The 24,652-nt window shown below is 36.8% G+C and overlaps 1 protein-coding gene across 50 annotated transcripts in view; it reads right to left on the bottom strand.

The window, feature by feature from the left end:
• RIMS1 (regulating synaptic membrane exocytosis 1) overlaps positions 1-24,652 on the bottom strand; it is a 462,151-nt gene that overhangs the window by 207,519 nt on the left and 229,980 nt on the right. For all 50 annotated transcript variants that reach the window (XM_084959111.1, XM_021072879.2, XM_021072912.2 and 47 more), the window contains one exon: positions 3,154-3,494. In XM_084959111.1, coding sequence (XP_084815237.1) covers positions 3,154-3,494 — 341 coding nt within the window. The remainder of the gene's footprint in view (positions 1-3,153; positions 3,495-24,652) is intronic.

Below are 24,652 nucleotides of genomic sequence, written 5' to 3'. Positions count from 1 at the left end.
TCTCTCTGATTCTTTGCTTCCCTGAATATGCCTTTGCTCATCTTTGCCTTTAATGGTTCCATTTCTATAGCTCCTGATAAGTATACAAACCAGGATCAAGGGTTCTTCTATAGTCTAACACAGGCTGCCATTCTCTCAGTCTTGCTTCTGTCTCTGAAGTTGCCCAACCCTTACTGCTCCCCAGCTCTCTCATTTCCTTCTCCTACCTTCTCATATCCTTGTTGTTACCTTAAGTATTTATATAACCAGCAGGTAGTTTATATAATCAGAAAGAGCATTTGCCCTTATTGGTCTTTTTCAAATTTCATCAAAAGACCTCTTCCCATTCTTATTTTTGAATTCTTTGTAGTTTTTTTTTAATCATATATCATAAATAGGACTCGTATTTTCTCTTTAGAAACTTCACAGCTCCAAATTCTTTCTCTTACCTCATTTTCTGACCAATCCTTAACTGAACCTTCAGTCTTTGTCTCTCCTATTTTTTAATTATCTATTTTTTATTAAAGTGTAGTTGATTTACAATGTTGTGCCAATTTCTGTAGTACAGCAAAGTGGCCTAGTCTCTCCCCCACTCTCTCTCTCTCTCTCTCATACACATACACTCACATACACACACATATATACATTCTTCTTTTCATATTTTCTTCCATCATGTTCTATCCCAAGAGACTGGATATAGTTCCCTGTGCTATATAATAGGACTTCATTGCTTATCCATTCTAAATGCAGTAATTTGCATCTACCACCCCAAAACTCCCTGTCCAACTCCCTCCCTCCCCCTCCTTCTTGGCAACCAAACGCCTGTGCTATATGTCTGTGAGTCTGTTTTTGTTTTGCAGATAGGTTCATTTGGGCCATATTTTAGATTCCAGATATAAGTAATATCATATGCTATTTGTCTTTCTCTTTCTGACTTACTTCACTTAGTATGAGATCTCTAGTTGGATCCATGTTGCTGCACATGGTGTCATAGAAATATAAAGGATCCTAAGAGATTGCTATGAGGAACTATACACCAATAAAACAGACAACCTAGAAGAAATGGAAGATTCTTACCAAAGGTACAACCTTTCAAGACTGAACCAGAAAGAAAGAGAAAAAATGAATAGACCAATCACAAGTACTGAAATTGAAACTGTGATTTAAAAACGTCCAAAAAATAAAAGTCCAGGACCTGATGATGGCATCACAGGTGAATTCTATCAAACATTCAGAGAAAAGTTAACACCTATTCTTCTGAAACTCTTCCAAAAAATTGCAGGGGGAAGGAATACTCCCAATCTCATTCTATGAGGCCACCAGCACTCTGATACCAAAATCAGACAAAGATACCACAAAAATTGAAAATTACAGGCCAAAAATCACCATTGAACATAGATGCATAAATCCTTAACAAAATACTAGCAAACTGAATCCAGCTATATATTAAAAGGATCGTATACCATGATTAAGTGGGATTTATCCCAGGGATGCAAGGTTTCTTCAATATCCACAAATCAATCAGTGTGATACACCACATTAACAAACTGAAGAGTAAAAACCATATGATCGTCTCAATAGATGCAGAAAAAGCTTTTGACAAAATTCAACACCTATTTCTGATAAAAACTCTCCAAAAAGTAGGCCTAGAGGGAACCTACCTCAACATAATAAAGGCCACATGCGACAAACCCACAGCTAATATCATTCTCAATAGTGAAAAACTGAAAATCTTTGTCTGTCCTTAACTCACAACAGTTTATCACCAGAGCTATGAGTTCTGCCATCGCTAAGCTTGTTCTGGTGTCCTTCCTGTCATGGCCTCTCCTCCCTTTTCTTCCTCCCCCACAGCTCCCATGTGTCCTAGAGAGTTTAATTCAGAAGGCACTCCTCTTTCCTATGGCTCCCAAAGGACTAGTGTTTGTTTTCTCGCTCTGATCCTGCCAGCCTTATGGGACTGTTCACTGCCCAGGGCTCTGCCTTGCCAAGGACATGGTGTGGTCTCTTCCCCAGGATCTGTGAGAAAAGGGACTGTGCATGAATCAACATTATACCCTCTGGCTTTGGGCAGTATTGGCTGATGTGAACACATAATGGCTGCCAGCTACCTCCCCTGGGGCCTCCCCTGTTGCCAGTTGCTGAGCACAGGTTTCATTTAATCCCCGCAGAGTGGCTTGTGACTGCCCCTGGTGGCAAAGCCAGGCCTGGAATCCAGACCTGTTCAGCTTTGAAGTCTTTGATCTCATTGTGTGGGTTTTGTTTAAAAAGGAGAGCAGAAGTTTTCCCTGGATCCTACCTTCCCACCCAGTGGAATAAATAAGGGGCACATAGGCAGGTATGCTAACAGTCAGGTCCCCCCAAACTCCCAGCCTCAGGAAAAAAAAGGGGGGGAGCATGTCCCCCCTGCTATCACTGTCCCCTAGTGTATGGTATCCTATCTGGTCACAAATACATTGCTTTGAATGAATCAATCAATCAGTCAACAGATTGAAGTAAATTATCTGGTCATCTTAACCCACGCTTAAAATTCTCAGTGGCTTTTCATTATTTCTAGGATGAAGCCTATGAAATTTAACACGGTTAAAAGACCTCAATGCTCATCCCTCACCAGCAACCTCTGCCACTCACACTCTAGCCAATGGCATCCTTTAAGTTTGTCCCATTGGCCTGGTTCCTTCAGGCTGGGTGCCTGTGCCTTTACCAGGAGCAGCCATCCCACCCTTCACCCAGCTCATTCCTAGTCACCCTTCAAAGCTCAGCATAAAGGAAATGTCCTCCAGGAAGGCTTTGCTGATGGACCCACACCACTTTCAGTGGGAGGTTGGTGCCTCCATATTTTCTGAGTACACTTGCAGCTACAGGGCTCATTCCAACAGTGAATAAATGATCAAAGAGCTGTTCTTGCTTCAGGGCTGGAGGTTAGTAGCAAAGTAGGTAACTGCGCTGGATGACGTTTACATCTGTGTGTGGTATGAAAGAAAAGCTTCCCAGCAAAGGTCTCCTAAGGGATGATACATCCTAGGGAACATCCCTTCCTGCTGTTGCCTTCCCTGTGGGGCTCAGCAAATGATATTTCCACATAAGCCTCCTCCTAGCAGTTAAATTCTTGAAAATGGGTTTGCTTTCTGGAAATTCATGTCCTTGCCTTTTGTTTACAGGTTAAGGGCCTCTTACCTGTCTCTGGGAGGTTCACTTCTAGACCTGGATGAAGCCTGCTTCTGCTCCGGGCCCCCTGCTGGCTGGGACAGCTCAGCCCCTTTGCTCCTGTCTGGCTGTGCACTGGAGGGAGCCTGGTCCTGGGAGGAGGCAGCGGCTGTGCTCAGCGGGGTCTGAGACCGCGATCTCTCCTGGAGCCGGGCTTTCTTTTCTCTTGGGGCCTCAGAACCAGCACCTGTAGCTGTATCGCTGAGGGTTCCGTCCTGACTTGGCTGCTGGGGGCCGCTTCCAAAGAACCACGCCCCAGACTTGGTTAAGATTTCTTGCTGCTTTCGACACAAATTGCATACCCACATAACCTATTCGAAGAAGAGAGAACAATATATATTTTCCATGCGATTTGGAAAGAAGTTATTTTCATCACACTAAAATAACCCTTAAGGAAAAAAGAATGGTTGTCATCTTTGTATTTATCCTTGTAAATTTCTTATGAAACTGATCCTTGCACAAGTCACTGTCAAGTATATGACTGCTGGACTTTGACCCATTTGAAATCACAGACTTCTGGTAATCAGAAGAGTTCTGCTTGGCATTTCTAATTCTCTGGCTCTGAGTTTCTTTTTACATTATATCCGTCCCATTTTGAATGACTGACTCTCAAGCTGCATTAAAATAGCTTAATAAAATGGTCTAAGCAGAGTAGTTGATGGATTAGAAAAATGTTTTAAGGAGTCATAGAATTAATATCGATATACATAAACTTCAGTGTATCAAAGGATTTAAAAAATATTTGTCTTTGCAAAAATCACCCATTATTAAAATCTCCATTACAAGATACATGGGACAAACAAACAAACAATAAAAGGTGGGCTCAAAAGAAAAGGTCGAGCTGTATATTTTCTCTAGTTTACTAGTAAGAACTAACATCAGGTTTATTTTATGCTATAAAATACAATCTTCCACAGATACATTTACTCAAGTGGTAAGTATGAGGCTGAGTTTATTCATATGACTACTCTGGTGTAGTTTCCTCTAGAAGAGCTATTTTGGAACCAACATTTGGAAACGTATCTGCTGATAAATTATAAGATGTGTCACCGCTTAAATCTATATAGCTCTTCTCTTCTTGGAGACACATACAATGAAGTAAAAATGGGAACAATGATGATAACAGAAACAATGAATAATAATTATAGCGGTGCCTCGCAGACACAGAGCTAAGGTGGGTACCTGCAGTCCTGTAGCCTCCTCTTCAAATGTCACTGGCCCTCTGCTGCTTTTAGTGTGATTTCACCTCGCTGCCCCAGTTGCTTTCCTCAGAATGCCCTTCAGTTCTCCTTGTACACCACCTCTGGTAAAGGCTGATTACCAAACTCTAGGCCCTCCCTCATTTTCACTAAAACTGACTCAGTCAACAATTACTCAAAAATATCACATAAGCATGAACAAATCCTAGATACATTAAATGAGAATGTAAGATAGGAGGAGAAGAAGCATTGCTGAGCTGGCAAAAAGAAGAAAATGTAGGGAATTTCCATTGTGGCACAGTGGGTTAAGAATCCTACTGCAGCAGCTCGGGTCACTGTAGAGGTACTGGTTGACTCCTCAGCGCAGCACAGTGGGTTAAAGGATCTGGCATTGCTGCAGCTAAGGTGCAGGTTGTAGCTGTGGTGTGGATTCAGTCCTTGGCCTTGGAACTTCCACATGCCATGGGTTCGGCCACTAAAAGAAGGAAGAGGAGGGGGAGGGGGAATATTACTGAAAATATTCAGAGGGATAGGAGGAAACTATAACTTGTTATTGCTTATAAGACAAAATATAAGCTAGAGTGGCTTTTTCTGGTGGCTCAATGGTTTAAAACTCTGGCATTGTCACTGCTGTGGCTGTGGTTGCTACTGTGGCTCGGGCTCCATCCCTGGCCGGGAACTTCTGCATGCTGAGCATGTGGCCAAAAGATGAAACTAAATTAAATTTTTAGAAAAGCTAAAATGAGAATAAGAAAAAGAGGGAGAGAATATATCTTCAAAAAGGAAAATATTGTAGATGAACTGTTAATAACTACTTCTTCCCAACCAAGAAAATTCAAATGAATTAATAATACAGAGGAAACTGATCTAACAGAGATGTCTGCTATAAAAAGTTCAAGATTGGTGACATTTAACTCATTTCTCCCTACTTCAGGTTATAAAATGAAGAGAACTAGGTCCACAGAAGCAGTTAGTTATAGGATCTAGATAATATATTATACCCAATGTTGCAGAATTGCCATCTACTAAGATGTTACACAAGATAGCAGTGCACATGCCTATACCAAAATAAAGGATGTGTGGAATGTAACTTCAATTTAAAATGCATGCCAAATATGGCTATACTTGCACAATGTACTGCCCTCTCTTTGCCATCATAAGTAAGGTCCCTCAGAAGTCCTGATTGATTGAATATGGATGTATCAAAGATAACATTATGAGGGCCATACCCTAGGATCAGGATTTCCATCAACAGTGACACCGGATGGGAACAGGGGATGTGCTTCCTCATTGACCGCCTCTTTAGCAGACAAGACAGTGATGAGAAGGGCTGAATCCACATAGTTCAAAAAGATAGGTATGAAACTTTGACTATTTTACATCAACTAAGTAGACATTAAATTTCTATTTATCACACTAACAATAGCAAAATAACTACTCATCACATTAGGTCCTTTTCTGCAAAACTATTAAAGCATATTTAGGATAAATATGAATATCCTTTAAAACCATACAGAACATAGGGAGTTGCCATTGTGTCTCAGTGGTAACAAACCCAAGTAGTATCCATGAGGATGTGGTTTTGATCCCTGGCCCCACTCAGTGGGATAAGAATCCAGCATTGCCATGAGCTGTGGTGTAGGTCACAGAAGAGGTTCAGATCTCACATTGCTGTGGCCGTGGCCAGCAGCTGCAGTTCCAATTTGACCCCTAGCCTGAAACTTCCATGTGCCCTAAGTGCAGCCTTAAAAAGACAAAAAAAAAAAAGAAAAGAAAATATAGAACACAGTAAAATTTACAATTATTACAAAAATTCCAAAATGGAATTAAGTCAAATAAAGAGACAGAAAAAAGAAGAACAACTCTTCACTTCTTTGCACATCTGCATCTTTTTTAGAAGGTTGTATCACAATTTTATTTTGACTGCTTCACATTTTAAGTGTTATAAAAATGGGCCAATAAAAAGAAATTGCCACGTTTGGGCAAGTTCTAAGTTTTGAATATGTGAGTAATTGCAACAGGACTGATAAAAGCAAACAAAATATACTTATTATTAATTACAGTTAAACTTTGCAATTCATTTAATTTCATTTTTAATTTATTCAAGAAGTTACTATTAGTGGTTAAGTAGAAGTAGCTACTTTAATTAATATTTTAATATTATTTATTCATTTAAATCTGTGACATTTCATTAATTTTGTCTAATTTTAACACTTAGGAAACTACTGTTTCATTCCAAATTTTCCTACATCTTATTTCTTTGTGCACCATAATATTTTTAGATTTGTATTTAAAAATTAATTATAAGTGTGGTCAACATATCCTCCAATTTGAAAGCAAAATTAACTGTAAAAGAATTAAATATTTTTATTAAAATGCCATCTCCCAATATCCATTTTTAGTTACATAAATTACTCTTGCTACAAAGTTTACAAATAAGAAGGAAATTACAAATAAAAAAGAAACTACTTATATGAGTTGTAAAGAAAAATATATGAGATTACAGCAGACTATTAGTCATATCATTCAACACACTTCATATCCAACATGGCAGATATATAAAAATGAGCCAATCAGTTGCTAAGGAGCAACACAGTTATGTGTGCTTATAGAGTCTGTTTTTTAATTTAGTATTGAGTATTATGCTTGCTTGGAACTACAGAAAATCCAAAAGTGGATTGGGGAGCCTTTCTAAACTGATTCTACTGCCAAAAAATGCTATTTATTTAAAACACACACACACCTTTTAGAGACTGAACCAGGCAGGATTATATCTTGATTAAACACCCAAACTAAACTAAATCCATGAAATAACTTAAAATTTGCAATTTAAGCAACCAAATACACACTAGAATTAAAGATTATTGTGCTATAACACAGCTTCTGAAACTCTATGTCATGTATCAGATATATGAAGAAACTTTGACAATTGTATTCTGACCTACTAACATTATTTTACATTTGTCTTTTCCACTTAGTGAATCCTTAAGAAATACAGTAGACCATTTTATAAAACCCAGAGGAATATTTTACCTAGAGAAATAAAAATTGCAATATTCCATACATATAAATATATGTGAGTATATAAATATATGTTTACATATGTGTATGTATATGGATGGAGGAATTTCATGGAAAAACATGAATTTGGCAGAAAAAATTATATTCAGTAAAAAATACTTCATTGGAGTTCCTATGTGGCTCAGCGGAAATGAATCCAACTAGGAACCATGAGGTTGTGGGTTTGATGCCTAGCCTCGCTCAGTGGGTTAGGGAAACGGTATTGCCGTGAGCTGTGGTGTGGGTTGCAGGCACAGCCTGGATCTGGCGTTGTTATGGCTGTGGCATAGGCCAGCAGCTATAGCTCTGATTTGACCCCTGGCCTGGGAATCTCCACATGCCATGGATGTGGCCCAAAAAAGAAAAAAAAATACATTTGCCTTCACATAAAATGTTTACAGACCCAGACCATAGAACAGAAGAAATATGCCTTAGATTTACTTTTGATGATATTACTAACATGATCCATGGGAATGAGGTATAGAGTTCTTATATTAACACAAATGTTTTGCTTATAAGAATCTATCTGAGGTATTTAGAATGTTAACAAAAGCAATAAATATAAGCATGAATATATTTTTAAAAATTAAAGGTATCGTGATTAAATTTTAATTTTATATTTTTATAGGTAAGTTTTGAAAGTGACTTTCATTTCATGTAATAATTTTCTCAAAAATTGTGCTACCATTTTTGAAAAACATGAGAAGAAAAACAGGAGATTTCCAACTTCATTCTAGATGCTGCATTTTTTGAATACTTTTACTCATTTTTTTTACTTCTTCTATTCAATAAAAGCACTCACTCCAGCAGAAATGGAGGACAAAATTATCAAAGTGATATTTCAACTTTGTTGACAATAATAGATGAGATAGTAGAAATTAGTTGATGACAGAATGGATGAAAGTGAGTGACTTCTTTTGGTATTTGTTTTAATGCATGTGTATGTGTGTGTTTCCTTTTCCCAGGCTTTTGCTATTGTTGTTGCTACCTCATAGGTTAACTTTTTCCTTTTAAAAGTTTATTCAATATATCATGTGGATTTGTGAAATATAAAATATGATATAAATTCCTTCCGTTTAAAGAATAAAGCATCCCCAATCCACTGTCCCACATTTAAGATTTCGATTTAGTTTTTCTATGCAAATTTAAAACAAATTCCACTGTAACTTGAAATTCTATTTATTTAATGTTACAGCATAAATATTCCCATGTGATTCTAAATGTTTCTAAAACATTTTATTATCACAAAATATTCTATAGAGTCTGTATAACCATTTGCCTAACATTTAAATTACTTACATTCTTTTACATTAATACAGAACTCTGCAGAAAAAAAAAAAGTGTTGATCAAAGACTTTTCTTATTTCAGGCATTTAGAATATATTAGAAAAATCAAATTATTGGGTAAAATTTTAAAGCACATGGTAAGGCTCTTCTGCTATAACCACTATGCAATGATTAGGATTCTTTATGTATTTTGCAAAATTGCCTCCCCAAAGGATTTTGCTAACCTGACAATGTCAGCTCTGGATTTTATTTATTTTTTATTTTTAAAATTGATTGTATTGAGGTATAGCTGACTAACAATGTTGTGTTAATTTCTACCGTACAGCAAGGTGATTCAGTTTTACATTCTTTTTCATATTCTTTCCACTACAGTTTATCACAGGATATTGAATATAGTTCCCCGTGCTAAGGAGTAGGTCTGGATTTTAAAATCTGATGATTTAATAATTCCCCCAAACCCTGGACTCTCACTCTCACCAATGTTTCAGATTTAAGATATCACATTGAGATCTCATCTTAATAATCAACATAAGGCATCTAACAGAATCATGACTGCCCTGAACAAGCACACACAAACACACACTGAGAAGTCCCAGTCATCCTTCCCATGTCTTATTTTTGTCTTTGTGCTTTTTTCCCCCTATGGATAGTTAATCCTGGGTCATTAAATTATTAAAAAATGAAACAAAACAAAACTTAAAGCATAAAAGAGAAAGGCCAAGACAAATGTAAAGGAGAACTGGTTTTGGAAAAGTAAGAGATAATTCCAAGAATAGAAAAGAAACTTTAAGATGGTCTCTAATTAGTGTTCAGATAGCAGAACAAAAGAGCTTTTGAAAAACAAAAAGATGGTCACAATAAAAAAGGAATTTAAAAGAGGATTTTATTAAGAAGCCGAGAGATTTAAAAAATATGAGATGGAAGTCCAACTAGTTCCAAAAAGAAAGAACAGATTATGGCAGGGAATAAATGCTGCAAAAATAATAGAAGGCTGATTCTCAAAGTGGAAAAAGCATTTTAACAACAACAAAAAAAAAGCAAAAAGAATCACAAAGACACAAAATCACTATAAATTTTCAATATACCGAAGATAAAGCAAAGATCCTAAAAGCTTCTAGAAAGAAAAAATCAGATCCCCTTCAAATAAAATAGATGATCAGACTTCTCATCAGAAATACTGAGGAGTTCCCGTCGTGGCGCAGTGGTTAACGAATCCGACTAGGAACCATGAGGTTGCGGGTTCGGTCCCTGCCCTTGCTCAGTGGGTTAACCATCCGGCGTTGCCATGAGCTGTGGTGTAGGTTGCAGACGCGGCTCGGATCCCGCGTTGCTGTGGCTCTGGCACAGCTCCAGTTCGACCCCTAGCCTGGGAACCTCCATGTGGCTACAGCTCCGATTCAACCCCTAGCCTGGGAACCTCCATATGCCGCGGGAGCGGCCCAAGAAATAGCAATAACAACAACAAAAGACAAAAGACAAAAAAAAAAAAAAGAAGAAATACTGAATGTTTGAAGACATACCTTCGATGTTCTTGGGGGAAACACTGCAGCCTACAATTCTGGGTATAAGCAATTCATCAATCGAATGCAAAAGGAGTAAACAATATTTTCAGCATTTGGAAGAACTTGGAAAATTTACCACTCACATAGCCTTCCTTAGCAAAACAAAGTTGGCCAAGAAGGAGGAGAAAATGAGATCTGAGAGCAAATTAAGTTTTGCCAAAGAGCAATTGAGGGAAGTCCCAGGATGAAAAACCCCTTCTGGAAGCTGAAAGAGAAAGTTGGAGCCAGAGAATGAGACTCTAGGAATGGAGATTCTCTAGGCGTGAGAATCAAATATATGAGAAAACAACAGCAACACCAAAAAGGAACCTGGTCAAATGTGCAGTATAATTTAGAACATTAAAAAATTAAGCAGGATGAAAGAATTTGGTTCAAAGAAGAACCTATTTGCATTTGCATAGGAACTTTAACCATCAACTGGAACAATGGTCTTAGACCCCTAGGGTCTAGGACCCCTAGGCGTACACAACCTAATCCCACCACTTGGCTCTCTGGTGAATAAGAACTGCATTATTCCAAGTGGCAGAAGTGGCCCATGGAGGAAATAAATAATGACTGGGGGTAGGGAGACAGATGTGTATCTAAATGAACCTTATTATTCTCTGTCATAGCAGGGGTATATATCTGGGAACAACCAGATATATATATAGCAAACAACTTCCTTTGCTAGCCCTAAAGGAAGATGCTTGGTAGTGCTTTGTCATTCATGAATAGACCTGAAGTTGAGGAGGAACTTACTTTTTTGTTATACACCTTTCTTCTTTCTATTTCATTTTTATCCACATATATAATTACCATGGACACTTACATATCATTTTATGTCTAGCTGTTTATTTCCCTCTTAACTATAGTCATCATATAGGATTAAAAGTAGAAGGGTATACCAAGATCATTTACTTTCATTTATTGATAATTTTATCATTTTTGTTGATTTAAGTTGTACTAAGGAGAATGAACATTTCTCCAAATGTTTCCCACATGATCATTAGGATATTAACTTCTCCAGTGTTAATATTTTGTGTATTTATCAATTCAATTAACAGTATTTTCCTACCAATTTTATTTGAGTTAACTCTTTGACAGAGAGTTTTCATATTGTTACCTGTTATATCGATTATTCTTCTCTTTGTCATGAAGGTGGTTTTGCATGTTTATGTAGTTGTATCTATTGGGTTCTTCCTTTGCAATTCTTCTATTGAATTTAGCCCAGAAAATCCTTTGATAAATACTTTTACTTTCATTGACTATTTATATGGTTGAACATTTTACAATTTACTCCTTCATCCCTCAGAATTTACTTTGATGTAATGACAAGAGATAGGGATCTACTTGATTTTTTTCCCCCTCACAGCTATCTCAACATGATTTACTGGATACTGTTTCATTTCACTGCTAAGCTTCGAAGAAGGATATGATGTCTAGAGTTTAAACAGGCTCTAATTGCAGATCTGACACTTGCTTGCTATTTACTCAGGCCACCTTGCATAACCTCTCTAACTCAGGGTCATCATCAATAAATTGAGGAATAAAAATAATTTTAAAAAATGAGGATACTAACACTTCTTACCTTACTGAGTTGTTTTGGGAATTAATGACATAATTCATCTAAATCAAGGAGCACAGAGTCTGACATATAATAAGTGCTTATTAAGTACTTATAACAATGACTTACTAATAATGAATAATTACATCATCATTACTTTAGTAATCATACATATAAAATCTTTTGGGGGCTAGCAGCTTCATACAAAAATAGCAAGGCAATTACATTTTGTCTCTATGGAGATACAAATATAAATCTGTACTTATTAATTCAACTGCATTGGTTGCATTACATAACTTAGTCTCTACATTTTCTTGAGTTGCTTTTACCTGGGCTGCATAATGGTGTGCCTCTCATTGCTCTTGCTTGTGTAAAAGTCAAAATTTTTTATTGTCTTGATTCTGTGTGGATCAGGTCATGTCAGCAGCTGCCATGAACACTGAATGAGATGAAAAGAGCAGAGCTGTGAGGTGGATGGCCCCACATTCCTGCTATGCTACCAGTGAGAGATTACATCATCTCTATTTGTTTACTCATTTTGAAAATATGGAAAATAATAATAGTAATAATGATTTCATAGGCTCTATGTTAGGATTAAGTGAGTGAAAAAACATATGTGACCATGTGTAGCACATAGAAAGCACTCCATATATATTAATGATTAAAACTCCCTGAAGAAATGTCTGCAAATTAAAGATATGTATTATTTTTCTTCCCCCCCTGTATGTAGTGCCATACTCTGTACATAGTAGGAGTTAAAGAAATATTTCTATTATGTGCTAGGCACTGTTCTAGGCTCTGGGGATATAGCAATGAACAAAATGCCAAAGATCTTGCCTGTGGAGTTTACCTTCCAGTGAGGAAGACCCACAAAAATAAAACATTACAGTAAATACAGGAGGCATGCACGTGGTGAAAAGTGCTACGGGAACAAATAAAAAAGAAGAGCAGGTGTCTGTGTGGTGTCAGAGTTCAACTTCAAACTAGCTGGTCAGGGAACTTGTCCCTGAGAAAGGGCGTCTGGGTAGTTTCTCTGTAAGAACAGCAAATGGAACAGCGGTCAGACCCAGTAGGTCTTCATGAGTCAAGACAAAGACTTTGACTCTCATGATGCCAAAAAACTGGAAGGTTCTGAGCAGAGAAGTGACCTATCATGTTTTATGTTTTAATTGCATTCTTCTGGTCAACACATTGAGAATTAAATGCAAGAAATCAGTTGTAGAAATTTTTTGAACTGGATTCTAACACTGCTGTTTTTACTTTCCTCTGGGTCATCTCTGCCAGATACATTTTCTTTTTCTCTTTTCTTTCTTTCTTTCTTTTTTTTTTTTTTTTTTTTTTTTTTTTTTTTTGGTCTTTTTGCCTCTTCGAGGGCCGCACCTGCGGCACATGGAGGCTCCCAAGCTAGGGGTCTAATTGGAGCTGTAGCCACCGGCCTTTGCCAGAGCCACAGCAACTCAGGATCCGAGCCGCGTCTGTGACAGCTCACGGCAGTGCTGGATCCTTAACCCACAGAGCCAGGCCAGCGATCAAACTCACAACCTCATGGTTCCCAATCAGATTCGTTAACCACTGAGCCATGACAGGAACTCCCAGATACGTTTTCTAATCACTTTACATTATTTTTTTTGTGTCTGTGCATCTTTTGTTGGCTGTGCATATTTTTTACATAGACATCACAAGGACTGAGTTGTGTTTCTCTAATCTTGCTGTTTTAGCAGCATCTGAACGTGCACAATCCTTATTTTTTATGTCCTAACATATTTTTTTCTGGCTTCAATAACTTTATTGATATTTAATAAATTGTGGCAATTATTATTACCCTAACCTTAATTTAAGGAGCAGAATCTTAGCTGTTGTTTGCAAGGAAAATAGAGGTATTATGTATGAGAATTCACAAGTAAGTTCAAATTTATCATTTCTTGTGACAGAAGGTGCATAAAGTCTCATAAAATATTTGACTGAGTAAAATGTCTTTTATTACAGATATTACCTGGTCAATAGCTGGTATTACGAACATTCACAGGTATTATTTAAGCACTTTTAATTTGATTGGTTTATAATAGTATATGAGTTTTATGTGTATAATTTTTTTTTTTTTTTTTTTTGTCTATTTGCCTTTTCTAGGGCAGCTCCCGTGGCACATGGAGGTTCCCAGGCTAGGGGTCGAATCAGAGCTGTAGCCACTGGCCTACGCCAGAGCCACAGCAACGTGGGACCCAAGCCGCATCTGCGACCCACACCACAGCTCACGGCAACGCCGGATCCTTAACCCACTGAGCAAGGCCAGGGACGGAACCCGCAACCCCATGGTTCTTAATCGGATTGGTTAACCACTGAGTCACGACGGGAACTCTAATGTGTATAATATTATACTTTGACTTCTGTCTGCACACTGCATGTTAACCTCCAAAACTTCAGTTTCCATCTGTCACCATTTTACTCATTTTAGCTTCCCCTACCCACCTTTCCCTCTGGTAATCTATAGTCTGTTATCTGTGCCATCATGTTTGTTTTGTTTGTTTTTGTTTGGTTTGTTAATTTATTTTGTTACTTAGGCTTTTTTTTAATTGCATATATGAGTGAAATCGTGTTATTTGTCTTTCTCCATCTGACTTTTTTTTTTTTTTTTTTTTTTGCTCTTAGGGCCACACCCATGGCAAATGGAAGTTCCCAAGGTAGGGGTCAAATTAGAGCTATAGCCACTGGCCTACATTACAGCTACTGCAATGCCATATCTGAGCAGCGTCTGCAACCTACACAGCTCATGGCAATGATGGATCCTTAATCCATTGAGAGAGGCCAGGGATCGAACCTGCATCCTCATGGATCCTAGTTGGGTTCTTTAACCACTGAGCCATGATGGGAGCTCCTCTATCTGACTTCTTTCACTTAATAGACTCAAGGTCAATTCATATAAAAATGACACAATTCCATCTTTTTAATGGCTGAGTAATATTCTACTGTCACTATTCTCTCTCTCTCTCTCTCTCTCTCTCTCTCTCTCTATATATATATATATATATAAAACACATGATCTCCTTCATACATTCATCCATTGACAGGCAGTTAGGTTGTTACCATAGTTTGATTACTATAAATAATGCTATGATGAACATGGGGTGCATATATCTTTTAAAATTAGTATTTTTATAATGTTTGAATAAATGCCCATAAGTGGAATAGCTGGATCATATGGTAGTTCTATTCTTAATTTTTGAGCTCTTTATACATTTTGAATATTGATTCCTTATTAGATACACCATTTGTAAATGTCTTCTCCCATTCAGTAGGTTGTCTTCATGTTGTTGATGATTTCTTTTGATGTGCAAGAAGCTTTTTAGTCTGATGTAATTCCATTTGTTTATTTTTGCTCTTGTTTCCCTTGCCTAAAGAGACATATCCAGAAAGATTCTGCTAAGACCAGTATCAAAGAGCATATTGCCTACGTTTTCTTTTAGGAGTTTCATGGTTTCCGGTCTTATATTCAAGTGCTTAATCCATTTTGAATTGATTTTTTTGTATGGTGTGAGATAATGGTCTAGTTTAATCCTTTTGTATGTTTTTCCGACACTTTATTGAAGAAACTGTCCCTTATGCATTGTATATTTTTTGCCCCTTTGTTGTAAATTAATTGTCCATATATGTATGGGTTTATTTCTGGACTCTCAATTCTTGTCCATTGATTTATGTGTCTGTTTTTCTTTCAATATTCTACTGTTTTGCTTGGTATAGAGTTGTAGTATAATTTGAAAATAGGGATTGTGATACTTTCAGCTTCATTCTTTTTCTCTCAGGCCTGCTTTGACTACTTCAGGGCTTTTGTGATACTATATAAATTTTAGGATTGTTCTATTTCTATGAAAAATATCATTGGGGTTTTGATAGGGATTGCACTGAATCTGTAGATTGCTTTAGGTAATATGGTCCTTTTAACAATGTTAATTCTTCCAATCCACAAGCACAGAATATCTTTTCATTTCTTTATGTCCTCTTTAATTTTGTCCAATAATATCTTATAGTTTTCAGTGCATATGTCTTTCACCTTCCTGGTTAAAATTTTCCCTAGGTATTTTATTCTTTTTGTTATGATTGTAAATGAGATTGTTTTCTTAATATCTCATTCCGTTAGTTCAATGTCAATGTATAGAAAAGCAACATATATATTGATATATTGATTTTGTACCTAAAAATTTACTATATTCATTTATTATTTCTGATAGGTTTTTTAATGTGTGTTTTAAGTTCTTAGGCTTTGCTAGACATAGGATCATGTTTTCTGCAAATAGTGACAGTTTTACTTCTTCCTTTCCATTTAGATGCCTTCATTTCTTTTGTTTAATTGCTCTGATGAGGACTTCCAATACCATGGTGAATGAGAGTGTAGAGAGTGGGCATCCTCATCTTCTTCCTGATCTTAGAGGAACAGTTTTTATTTTTTCACCATTGACTATGGTGTTAGCTGTGGGTTTGTTACAATGGGGTTTATTATGCTGAGGTATTTTCCTTCTATACCCATGCTATTGGACCTTTATCATAAAATAAATATTGAATCTTATCAAATTATTTTTCTGCATCTTTTGAGATGATCATGTGATTTTTATCTTTCATTTTGTTAATGTAGTTTATCAAACTGTATGACTGTTGAACCCTCCTCTTTGTATCACTGGAATAAATCCTAATTGGTTATGGCATATGTTCCCTGTCTTGGAGTCAGTTTGGTAATATTTTGTTGTAGATTTCTGCATTTATTTTCATAAAATATATTGGTTTGTATTTTTGTGCATGTGTGGTATCCTTTTCTGGTTTTGGTAACAGGGTGATGTTGGCCTTATAAAATGAATTATGAAGCAGTCCCTCCTCTTCAGTTTATAGAAAGAGTTTGAGAAGGATGGGCATTAAATCTTCTCTGAGTCTTTGGTAGAATTCATCAGTGAAACTATTTGGTTCTGGACTTTGCTTTTTGGGGAGGTTTTTGATTACTGCTTCAACATAGTAAAGTGACTTCTTAACCATTCAGATTTTTTATTTCTTCATGATACAGTCTTGGAAGGTTGTATGATTCTAATAATTTATCCATTTCTAGTTTGTTCAATTTTTGGCATACAGCTGTTTATAATATTCTCATAATCCGTCTTGTTATTTTGGGCTTTTTCTCTTTTTTTTGGCTGCACCCATAGCATGTTGAAGTTCCTGGGCAAGGGATCAAACCTGTGCCACAGCAGTGACCCAAGCCACTCCAATGACAATGCCGGTTCCTTAAACTGATGAGCCACATTGGAACTCCTATTGCTATTTCTCCTCTTCTGTTTCTGATTTTATTTATCAGAGCTTTCTCTCTTCTTTCTTAGGGAGTCTAACTGGAGTTTTGTCCATTTTATCTTTTTAAAGAACCAGCTCTTAGCTTCACATCTTTTCTATTATGTTTTTAGTCTCTATTTTATTTATTTCCACTCTGATCTTTATTACTTTCTTCCTTCTATCTGACTCTGAGTTTCATTTGCTATTCTTTGTTTTAAAGATCTTGTTTGATTTGATAAGTGACCATTTGGTCCCCTTGTTTTTTCTCTTCCCGTGCTTCAAATACCTATTCTTCCGTTTTAAATTCACCAATAAAGAGCAGCTTAGGAAATCCTACACCCTCACCCCCAATCCCAATAAAATCAGAACCCCAGGCTAAGCTCTCTTGCTCTCTGTCTACCTGAGACCATGCTGTGTGGCCCCAGGTGTGCCATGTAATTTCCAGGACCTGTAAGTAATAAACCGATTTTTTTCCCCCTGTTTCCTGCTTTTATTGCTGAGGGCATCTTGCAGTTATAATAAGAACCACAAGGGCCAGTCCAGCCACATCACTGAGCAGGGACTAGCTGAGACAGGCACACAGCAATACCTGTGAAGGAAGATTCAGGATGACCATACGTCTTGGATTTTCTGGTAGTCTTACATTCATGTACTTTAATTACTTCAATAAATGTAGATTTAAAATGTTAGTTATAAGTAGACAAATGATTAGGAATTTGCAAGAATTTTCACAGTAGTCAACTGACCAGTTTTTTTCCCCTTCACTTCTCACGTCATGTTGTTGATACATTTTTGCATTCATATGACTCTAACTTTTTATTGTTGTTACTTCTCTATTAAACTGCAGCTCCTTGAAGGCTGAGGCTTTTTTTTTCTTTTCTTTTCATGCTATAGAGCAAACAACATATGCTGAAGGCATAATTGACGCTCCTTACACTTCTGTTGAATTGTTGGCCTCCTTTTCACTTTACAGTTATACAATCAGTACATCCATCCATCCATTGGTCAATTGTCAGTATGCATAGCAATATGCTTCTTCTTAGGGAAAGCCAAAAACCTCAAGCAAAATCTAAAAGAGAAAGACTCTGTTTTTGTAAAAACGTATAACTCTTTCCACATGTAATTATCCTTCTAGCTTGCAAATTTATAGCTGTGTATATATTTCTTTCCAGGAATCAGGCAGTTGGCCAAGCAGATAATTCATCTCACAGAACAGCGAAGATAACATGAAGCAGTATAATAACTTGCATATTCAAGCTTGTAATTAATTCTGTGCCTTCATTAGGTGAGAGTTATGTTCTCAACATTTAAAAAAATTTTATTAAAGTATAGTTGACTGATCATGTTTTGCCAATTTTATTAAAGTATAGTTGACTGACCATGTTTTGCCAACTTCTGCTGTCCTCCTGCATTTTTTATACCTCGTGTGCATGCAAATAAATTCTGTGGTTTTATACTTTGTATATTTCAAAATTTGAACATTGTGAAATTAAAAAAAAAAGGTTTCTGTGGCATTACAACCACCTGTACAAGCAATCCCAAAATGCAACAGTTTAACATATTTTCCAAAATGATGCATTTAAGGAGATAGCATTACAGACTGCAGGCCCCTTCTATAATTCCCAGTAACCCAGTATCAAAATAATCAACACATCAGAGTAAACACTAGGTCCATCATATTAGGTGGGCTTTCCCTATCCACTCCTCAGAATCTTTCCTAAGCCTCCTTTGGAACTTTCTCCTTTAGTGCAGCAGATGCATAAACCCAATTTGGTTTGACTGTCAGTGTGTTGCAACTGGTTTTATATGGTCCTATAAAAACAACATTGTAAGTTGGCTTTGCTACATAATTTTGTAATACATTTGTGAAGTTATTTATTTCAGTATTTTTAGAGCTAACAGAGATTAGAAAGTTGTCATAAAAATTTCACTTATTTTTTAGTGTTTTGCTATGACAGTCAGATGCTACAGTGGTTCTTGCAAACTTAGGGATTTATTAATGTCTTGAGATGTAGTTCTTTCAAATGTCGAAAGTCAGCTTGATTCTGAGGAGAAATGTCCTTACTGGCTGCTTTAGAGAATATGATGGAGGATAACATAAAAAAAAATATATATATATATATGTATGTATAACTGGGTCACTTTACTGCACAGCAGAAATTGAAAGAACACTGTAAATCAACTATAATAAAAAATCAATATAGGAGTTCCTATTGTAGCTCAGCAATAATCAACCCAACTAGTATACATGAGGATTCAGGTTTGATCCCTGGATCTGTCACTGCCATGAGCTGTGGTGTAGGTTGCAGATGTGGGTCAGATCTGATATGGCTGTGGCTGTGGCGTAGGCCAGCAACTGCAGCTCTAATTGGACCCCTAGCTGGGGAACCTCCATATGCTATAGGTGTGGCCCTAAAAAACAAACAAACTAACAAAAAGGCATGAGAAGCAGAAAAGGGCTTCAGAGAGCAATAACATAATCTGGACCCCATAGCCCTTGATTTAGAATAGCTGTCCTTAATTTAAGGGCAAAGGCATGAACGAAAACCTGAGACATAGAATGGAAAGAAAAGAAAAAGTCATAATTAGGGAAAGGAAGTGAGAAGAGTAATGAATAAACAAAAATAAGAGACCTACCTCCTAATTTTGTTTATTTTAATTCCTGCAAAGCCAAGATTGAGACACTAGAACACTTACAAAGTGAACAATTCTGGGTATGTTAGCTTGAGAAATTTCTACACAAGAAAATACATATATGATTAGTGAGGGGTCAATATTCTTTCAATATTTTTACTCATAAATATAAGAAAATCTTCATGCTTTAGCTTCCAATGTCCTCATTATCTTATATCCTGACACTCCTTAGGACTGGAAGCAGGTCCTTCAGGGTTAGCACTGTAAATTCCTTCTCTACCCAGGAAAGAGCCCAGTAGACTTATACTCTTCCTTGTTAACTCTCTGACAGAACAGAGTCAGCTATTTTTATGAAATTCAGGACCATTAATGCATTGGTGAGACGTCATTCTGAGTTATCAAGCTTTGTAAAAATGTACTTGGCTTTAAAGTAAACCGTCTTGTTAATGACCAGCTTCTTGAATAAGACTTAATGGAGGCACGGTGGATAGTTGTATAATGAAGATGTTTTTGTTGTTTGTTGGCTAATGATTTGCAGTTTCAGGAATGTCACCTGCTGTAGGAGAAGACATTAAGCAATCATGAATTTTCCCCCAGAACACTGTCCACAGCTCTCATAGACTCAGCTATATCTGACTTCTTTCTTCATTTCCCCCATTCTTTTCCTCACTCTTTTCAGAATCCATGCATAACATTATCCTTTATTTGCCAAGTTGTCCAAGTCGTCATTTAAGTAATGGGGCCTTATTATTTACCTTACCAGTAAGGTGGCATGTGTTGTTGAAGGGTCCTGCTTCTAGCAGAAAAGATGTAGAAACTGGATCATGTAAAAGAGGCATTTTTTGCAAGGGGAAATTGGTCATGTCCCCTTTGTCATATTCCAGAGCCTTCATCTGCTGAAAATGCGGTTGGATCTTCACAGGCAGCCCTGAACATCTACACAGCTTGATGGAAGGAAGGCAAGGTCCAGGCTTATCACCAAAGTTTCAATTTAATGCTTTGTTCTCCCTGACTTTAGAGTCACAATCCAAATCCACGGAAGCTGTGAAATTCTGCACATACTTCTACAATCCATTGTTGGCAGGCTTTTGACTCCATCCTTCTCCCCCATACTCTCTCAAACTGGCCATTCCTCTCAAATACCAGGGCCATATGGTTGAGACTTGGTTAGCCCAGCATTTTGCTTTGGAATCCCTTTACAATTCCAATCTCATTATTTATTTATTTATTTATTTATATTTTGAGGGCCGCGCCCACAGCATATGGAAGTTCCCAGGCTAGGGGTTGAATTCAAGCTTCAGCTGTATGCCTACGCCACAGCAATGCCAGATCTGAGCCACATCTGCAAGCTGCACCACAGCTTGTAGCAACACCAGATCATTAACCCACTGAGTGAGGCCAGGGATTGAATCCTCATCCTCATGGATACTAGTTGGGTTCTTAACCTGTTGAGCCACAATGGGAACTCCTATAATTTCAATTTCCATGAAGCAATTAAAACTGATTTTTTTTTCCCTAAAGCTATGCACTTAAACAATTCTCTATTCTGATAGGGCTTATTAATTGAAGGAGAAATTAATTGAAAGAGAAATCACACATTCCAGTTTCCTAAATTTTCTTCCTTTCTCTAAAAAAATCACTGCCAACCCTATACCTAAAAATGAGTTACATATCTTTCTGCTCATTGGTTTGAGATAAACATCACTTTCAAGAACATTTTATGACAAACTTACATGTTAGAAACAAATTGAAAAATTTTTCAATGTAAAGAACCTAAAGGAAAACATACACTTACCAAGCCATCATTAACACTGTTTTCTGGATACAATTTTATTCACTGCACACCAGCCTATCACAAGTAATATAACCATGGTCATCAAAGAACATGAAAAAGAAAATAACTTGCTTCATAAAACTATACACGGAGAAAGCTGTTTGCACAAATCCCCCTCTTTCTAATAAACTAACATTGACCTCGTTTTCACCATCTACTAGGTGATTTTTGATCCCCTCCTAACTCTGTATATACTGTTGCTGGTGGTGATGTTGACCAAAAGTGTCATCTACTTTTAAGGTTCTATAAAGTTTTTGTAAAGTGTTCTCCTGTTGTTTATTTCACACCCGCTAACATAATCCTTCCTTTATGATGCTCTGTTTAGTTACCTTGGAAATGATATCATAACATAGCTGAAACACCTGTCACTACAAGATGATTCCTGCTTAATTTTAAGTTGGCATTAACCCCATTTCTGTATACATAATAGAAAAATGTGATCTGACACAGATTTCACACGGACAGAAGTCTGCAACCACTCCCTAAAAATATCCTTTCCTTATTACTGTATATGATCTTGGGGTAAATTCTAATGGATTTTGGAAATAAATACCAATGGTTATCTACTTTTCTCAGTAAATGGAAAGATGTCGTGTTATAGAGAAAGAACTTACTGTCTAACCTGTTAAAATACATACTGATTATTTTTAATGTGCCAAGACTTTCTGTCAGAAAATTACTTTAAAATGATAGCAAAATATCTCAAGTTTTGTTCCAAGGAATAAAGAAGGTATTTTCATTTAAAATGGTACACTGGAGGAATAACATAGTCTTTGGAGTTAGGTCTCTTGATTAGTGCTCTTTGAAATGCAGCCAATTTACATTTACAGACTTAAGTTTCCTCCCCTCTAAACTGAGGACAATAATACTCAATTTGCTAAACTGGGGGGCAGGGAGCTAAAAAAGAGAATTTCTATAAAGTGGCTACCATGTTGCTTGATATTTAGAGGAGGGTGAATTCAGTTAATTCTCCCTTACAAACTTAGTTTACAAATTTTAAGACAGTGATCTCTTAGAAAACATCACAAGATTTTTTTTTTAAGACCCACTAACAATTAAGGCAAATGCAGATTTTCACTTTTTATAATTATTTTAAAAGCATGACATAAATTATTTTATCAAAAGAATGCAAATTATAAATATTTCTAGTACCCGAAAGTGAGAACTTGAAGAAAGTTTATAGGCCACCTAATTCAATACCCATCACTTCCCAGGAAAAGGAAACTACCTTTAGATCACTTCCCCGCAGCAACATATTGGATTAACAGCTCAAGTGAGGTGAGAACAGACCACTTTAAATCAGTCTAGTGATTTATCATTTTTTACTGCCTGCCTCCTTTATGCCAGAAATCCTCTAAGCTTATTAAATACTGAAAAATATTTTTAAAAATATAACGCCAAGAATCCTTATCCTTCAATACCTATTTAAAAATTTAGAATGTCAGTATTTACTCTGCTATGGGTTACTTAAATTGTTTCATAAAATGTAAATAACTTTATAAAATGTCAAAATGTGAGGAAAAATTCATCAGGAGCCCATTTATTCCACCACATTCAAAGGAAATTTTAGTTCTTTCGAATACTGAGCCTACCAGTCATCATTCAACACCATCATTCTTTGGGACAATGTAACTTTCTAGAGACATTTTTGCCATAAAATGCAGCCTCTAATTTACTGAGTGTAAGAAGTACGATTTTTAAGACCTACTGAGAATTTGAATAAAATACACATAGCTTGAAAGTATATTTAAACCCTGTTCAGAATGAGGAGGGTTAGAAATCATTAATTGCATAAAATCCCAAGAGTGTAGGGTTCTAGGCACTGGTGACTTGCTCTACAGCACTGGTCAGTAGAGGAGTTAGCATTTCACTCAATCATTCCCAGCCTGTGTCTCTCAGACCACAATGCTTTTCTGAGAATCTTCATCCAAATTCCCTAAATAATTTAGTGGCTAGCTTTATAACTGTTGCAAGTAGTTTATTAAACTCTCTAATTCTGAAAACATTACTGAGAGTTGTGTTTATTTATTTATTCCTAGAGGTTGTGCCAAATGGTCTATCAATATGTTATTGACAATATTTTTTTTTTCTTTTTAAGACTATATCTGCAGCATTTGGAAGTTCCTGGGCTAGGGGTTGAATTGGAACTGCAGCTTTGGGCCTAGGCCACAGCCACTGCAACAATGGATCTGAGCCACAGCTTTCAGCAATGCCGGATCCTTAATCCACTGAGCTAGGCCAGGGACCGAACCTACATCCTCACAGAAACTATGCTGGGTTCTTAATCTGCTGAGCCACAAGGGGAACTCTGGTAAACTCATTTTAAATGTTGAAAGATACTAACAAGTTGCCCTTCAAACCAGGCCTGTACTAACTTGCTTTCCCACCAGAAGAGTATGAGAATGGCCTTTTCTCAAAATCCCGAACAACACTGGGTGTCATCGATCTAAGAAATTTTTTTCAATCTGACAGTGAAAACAAAAATGTATGGCACCTTACAGCTGTTTTTCTTATTGTACTTCTATGTTATTTGTAATATGCCTTATCTGAATTTCATGTTCATATACATTTTTTTTTTGGCTGGATTATATTCTTCTGTTTTAAAGAGTATTTGGTTGACTTTGTCCTGCCTCCCTTGCTCTCATCCAAACCTCTGATGTTTAATCACTGCCAACAGCCAGATGTGTGGAGGAGGGTCTATTCTCAATATCAATGGCTGCTGACTGATCAGGGTAGTACTTACTGAAGGCGGGAGTGGCTGTGGAAATTTCTTAAACTAAGACAATGAAGTTTGCCACAGAGATGAACACTTTTTTCATGAACAGTTTCTCTGCAGCCTGCAGTGCTATTTCATACCATTTTATCCACAGCAGAACTTCTTTCAAATGTGGAGTTAGTCCTCTCGAGCCCTATCATTGCTTTATCAACTACATTTATGTAATATTATAAACCATTTGTTGTTAATTCAACAGTCTTCACAGCATCCTCACCAGGAATAAACTCCATCTCAAGAAACCACTGTCTTTGCTCATCCATAAGAAGTAACTCC

The sequence above is a fragment of the Sus scrofa genome, chromosome 1 (assembly GCF_054392235.1).
Source record: "Sus scrofa isolate SSC_HxYL_T2T_F1_AM1 chromosome 1, Sscrofa_HxYL_maternal_Yorkshire_Landrace_v2.0, whole genome shotgun sequence".
NCBI lineage: Eukaryota > Metazoa > Chordata > Mammalia > Artiodactyla > Suidae > Sus > Sus scrofa.
This window is presented reverse-complemented; position numbering and strand designations above follow the sequence as displayed.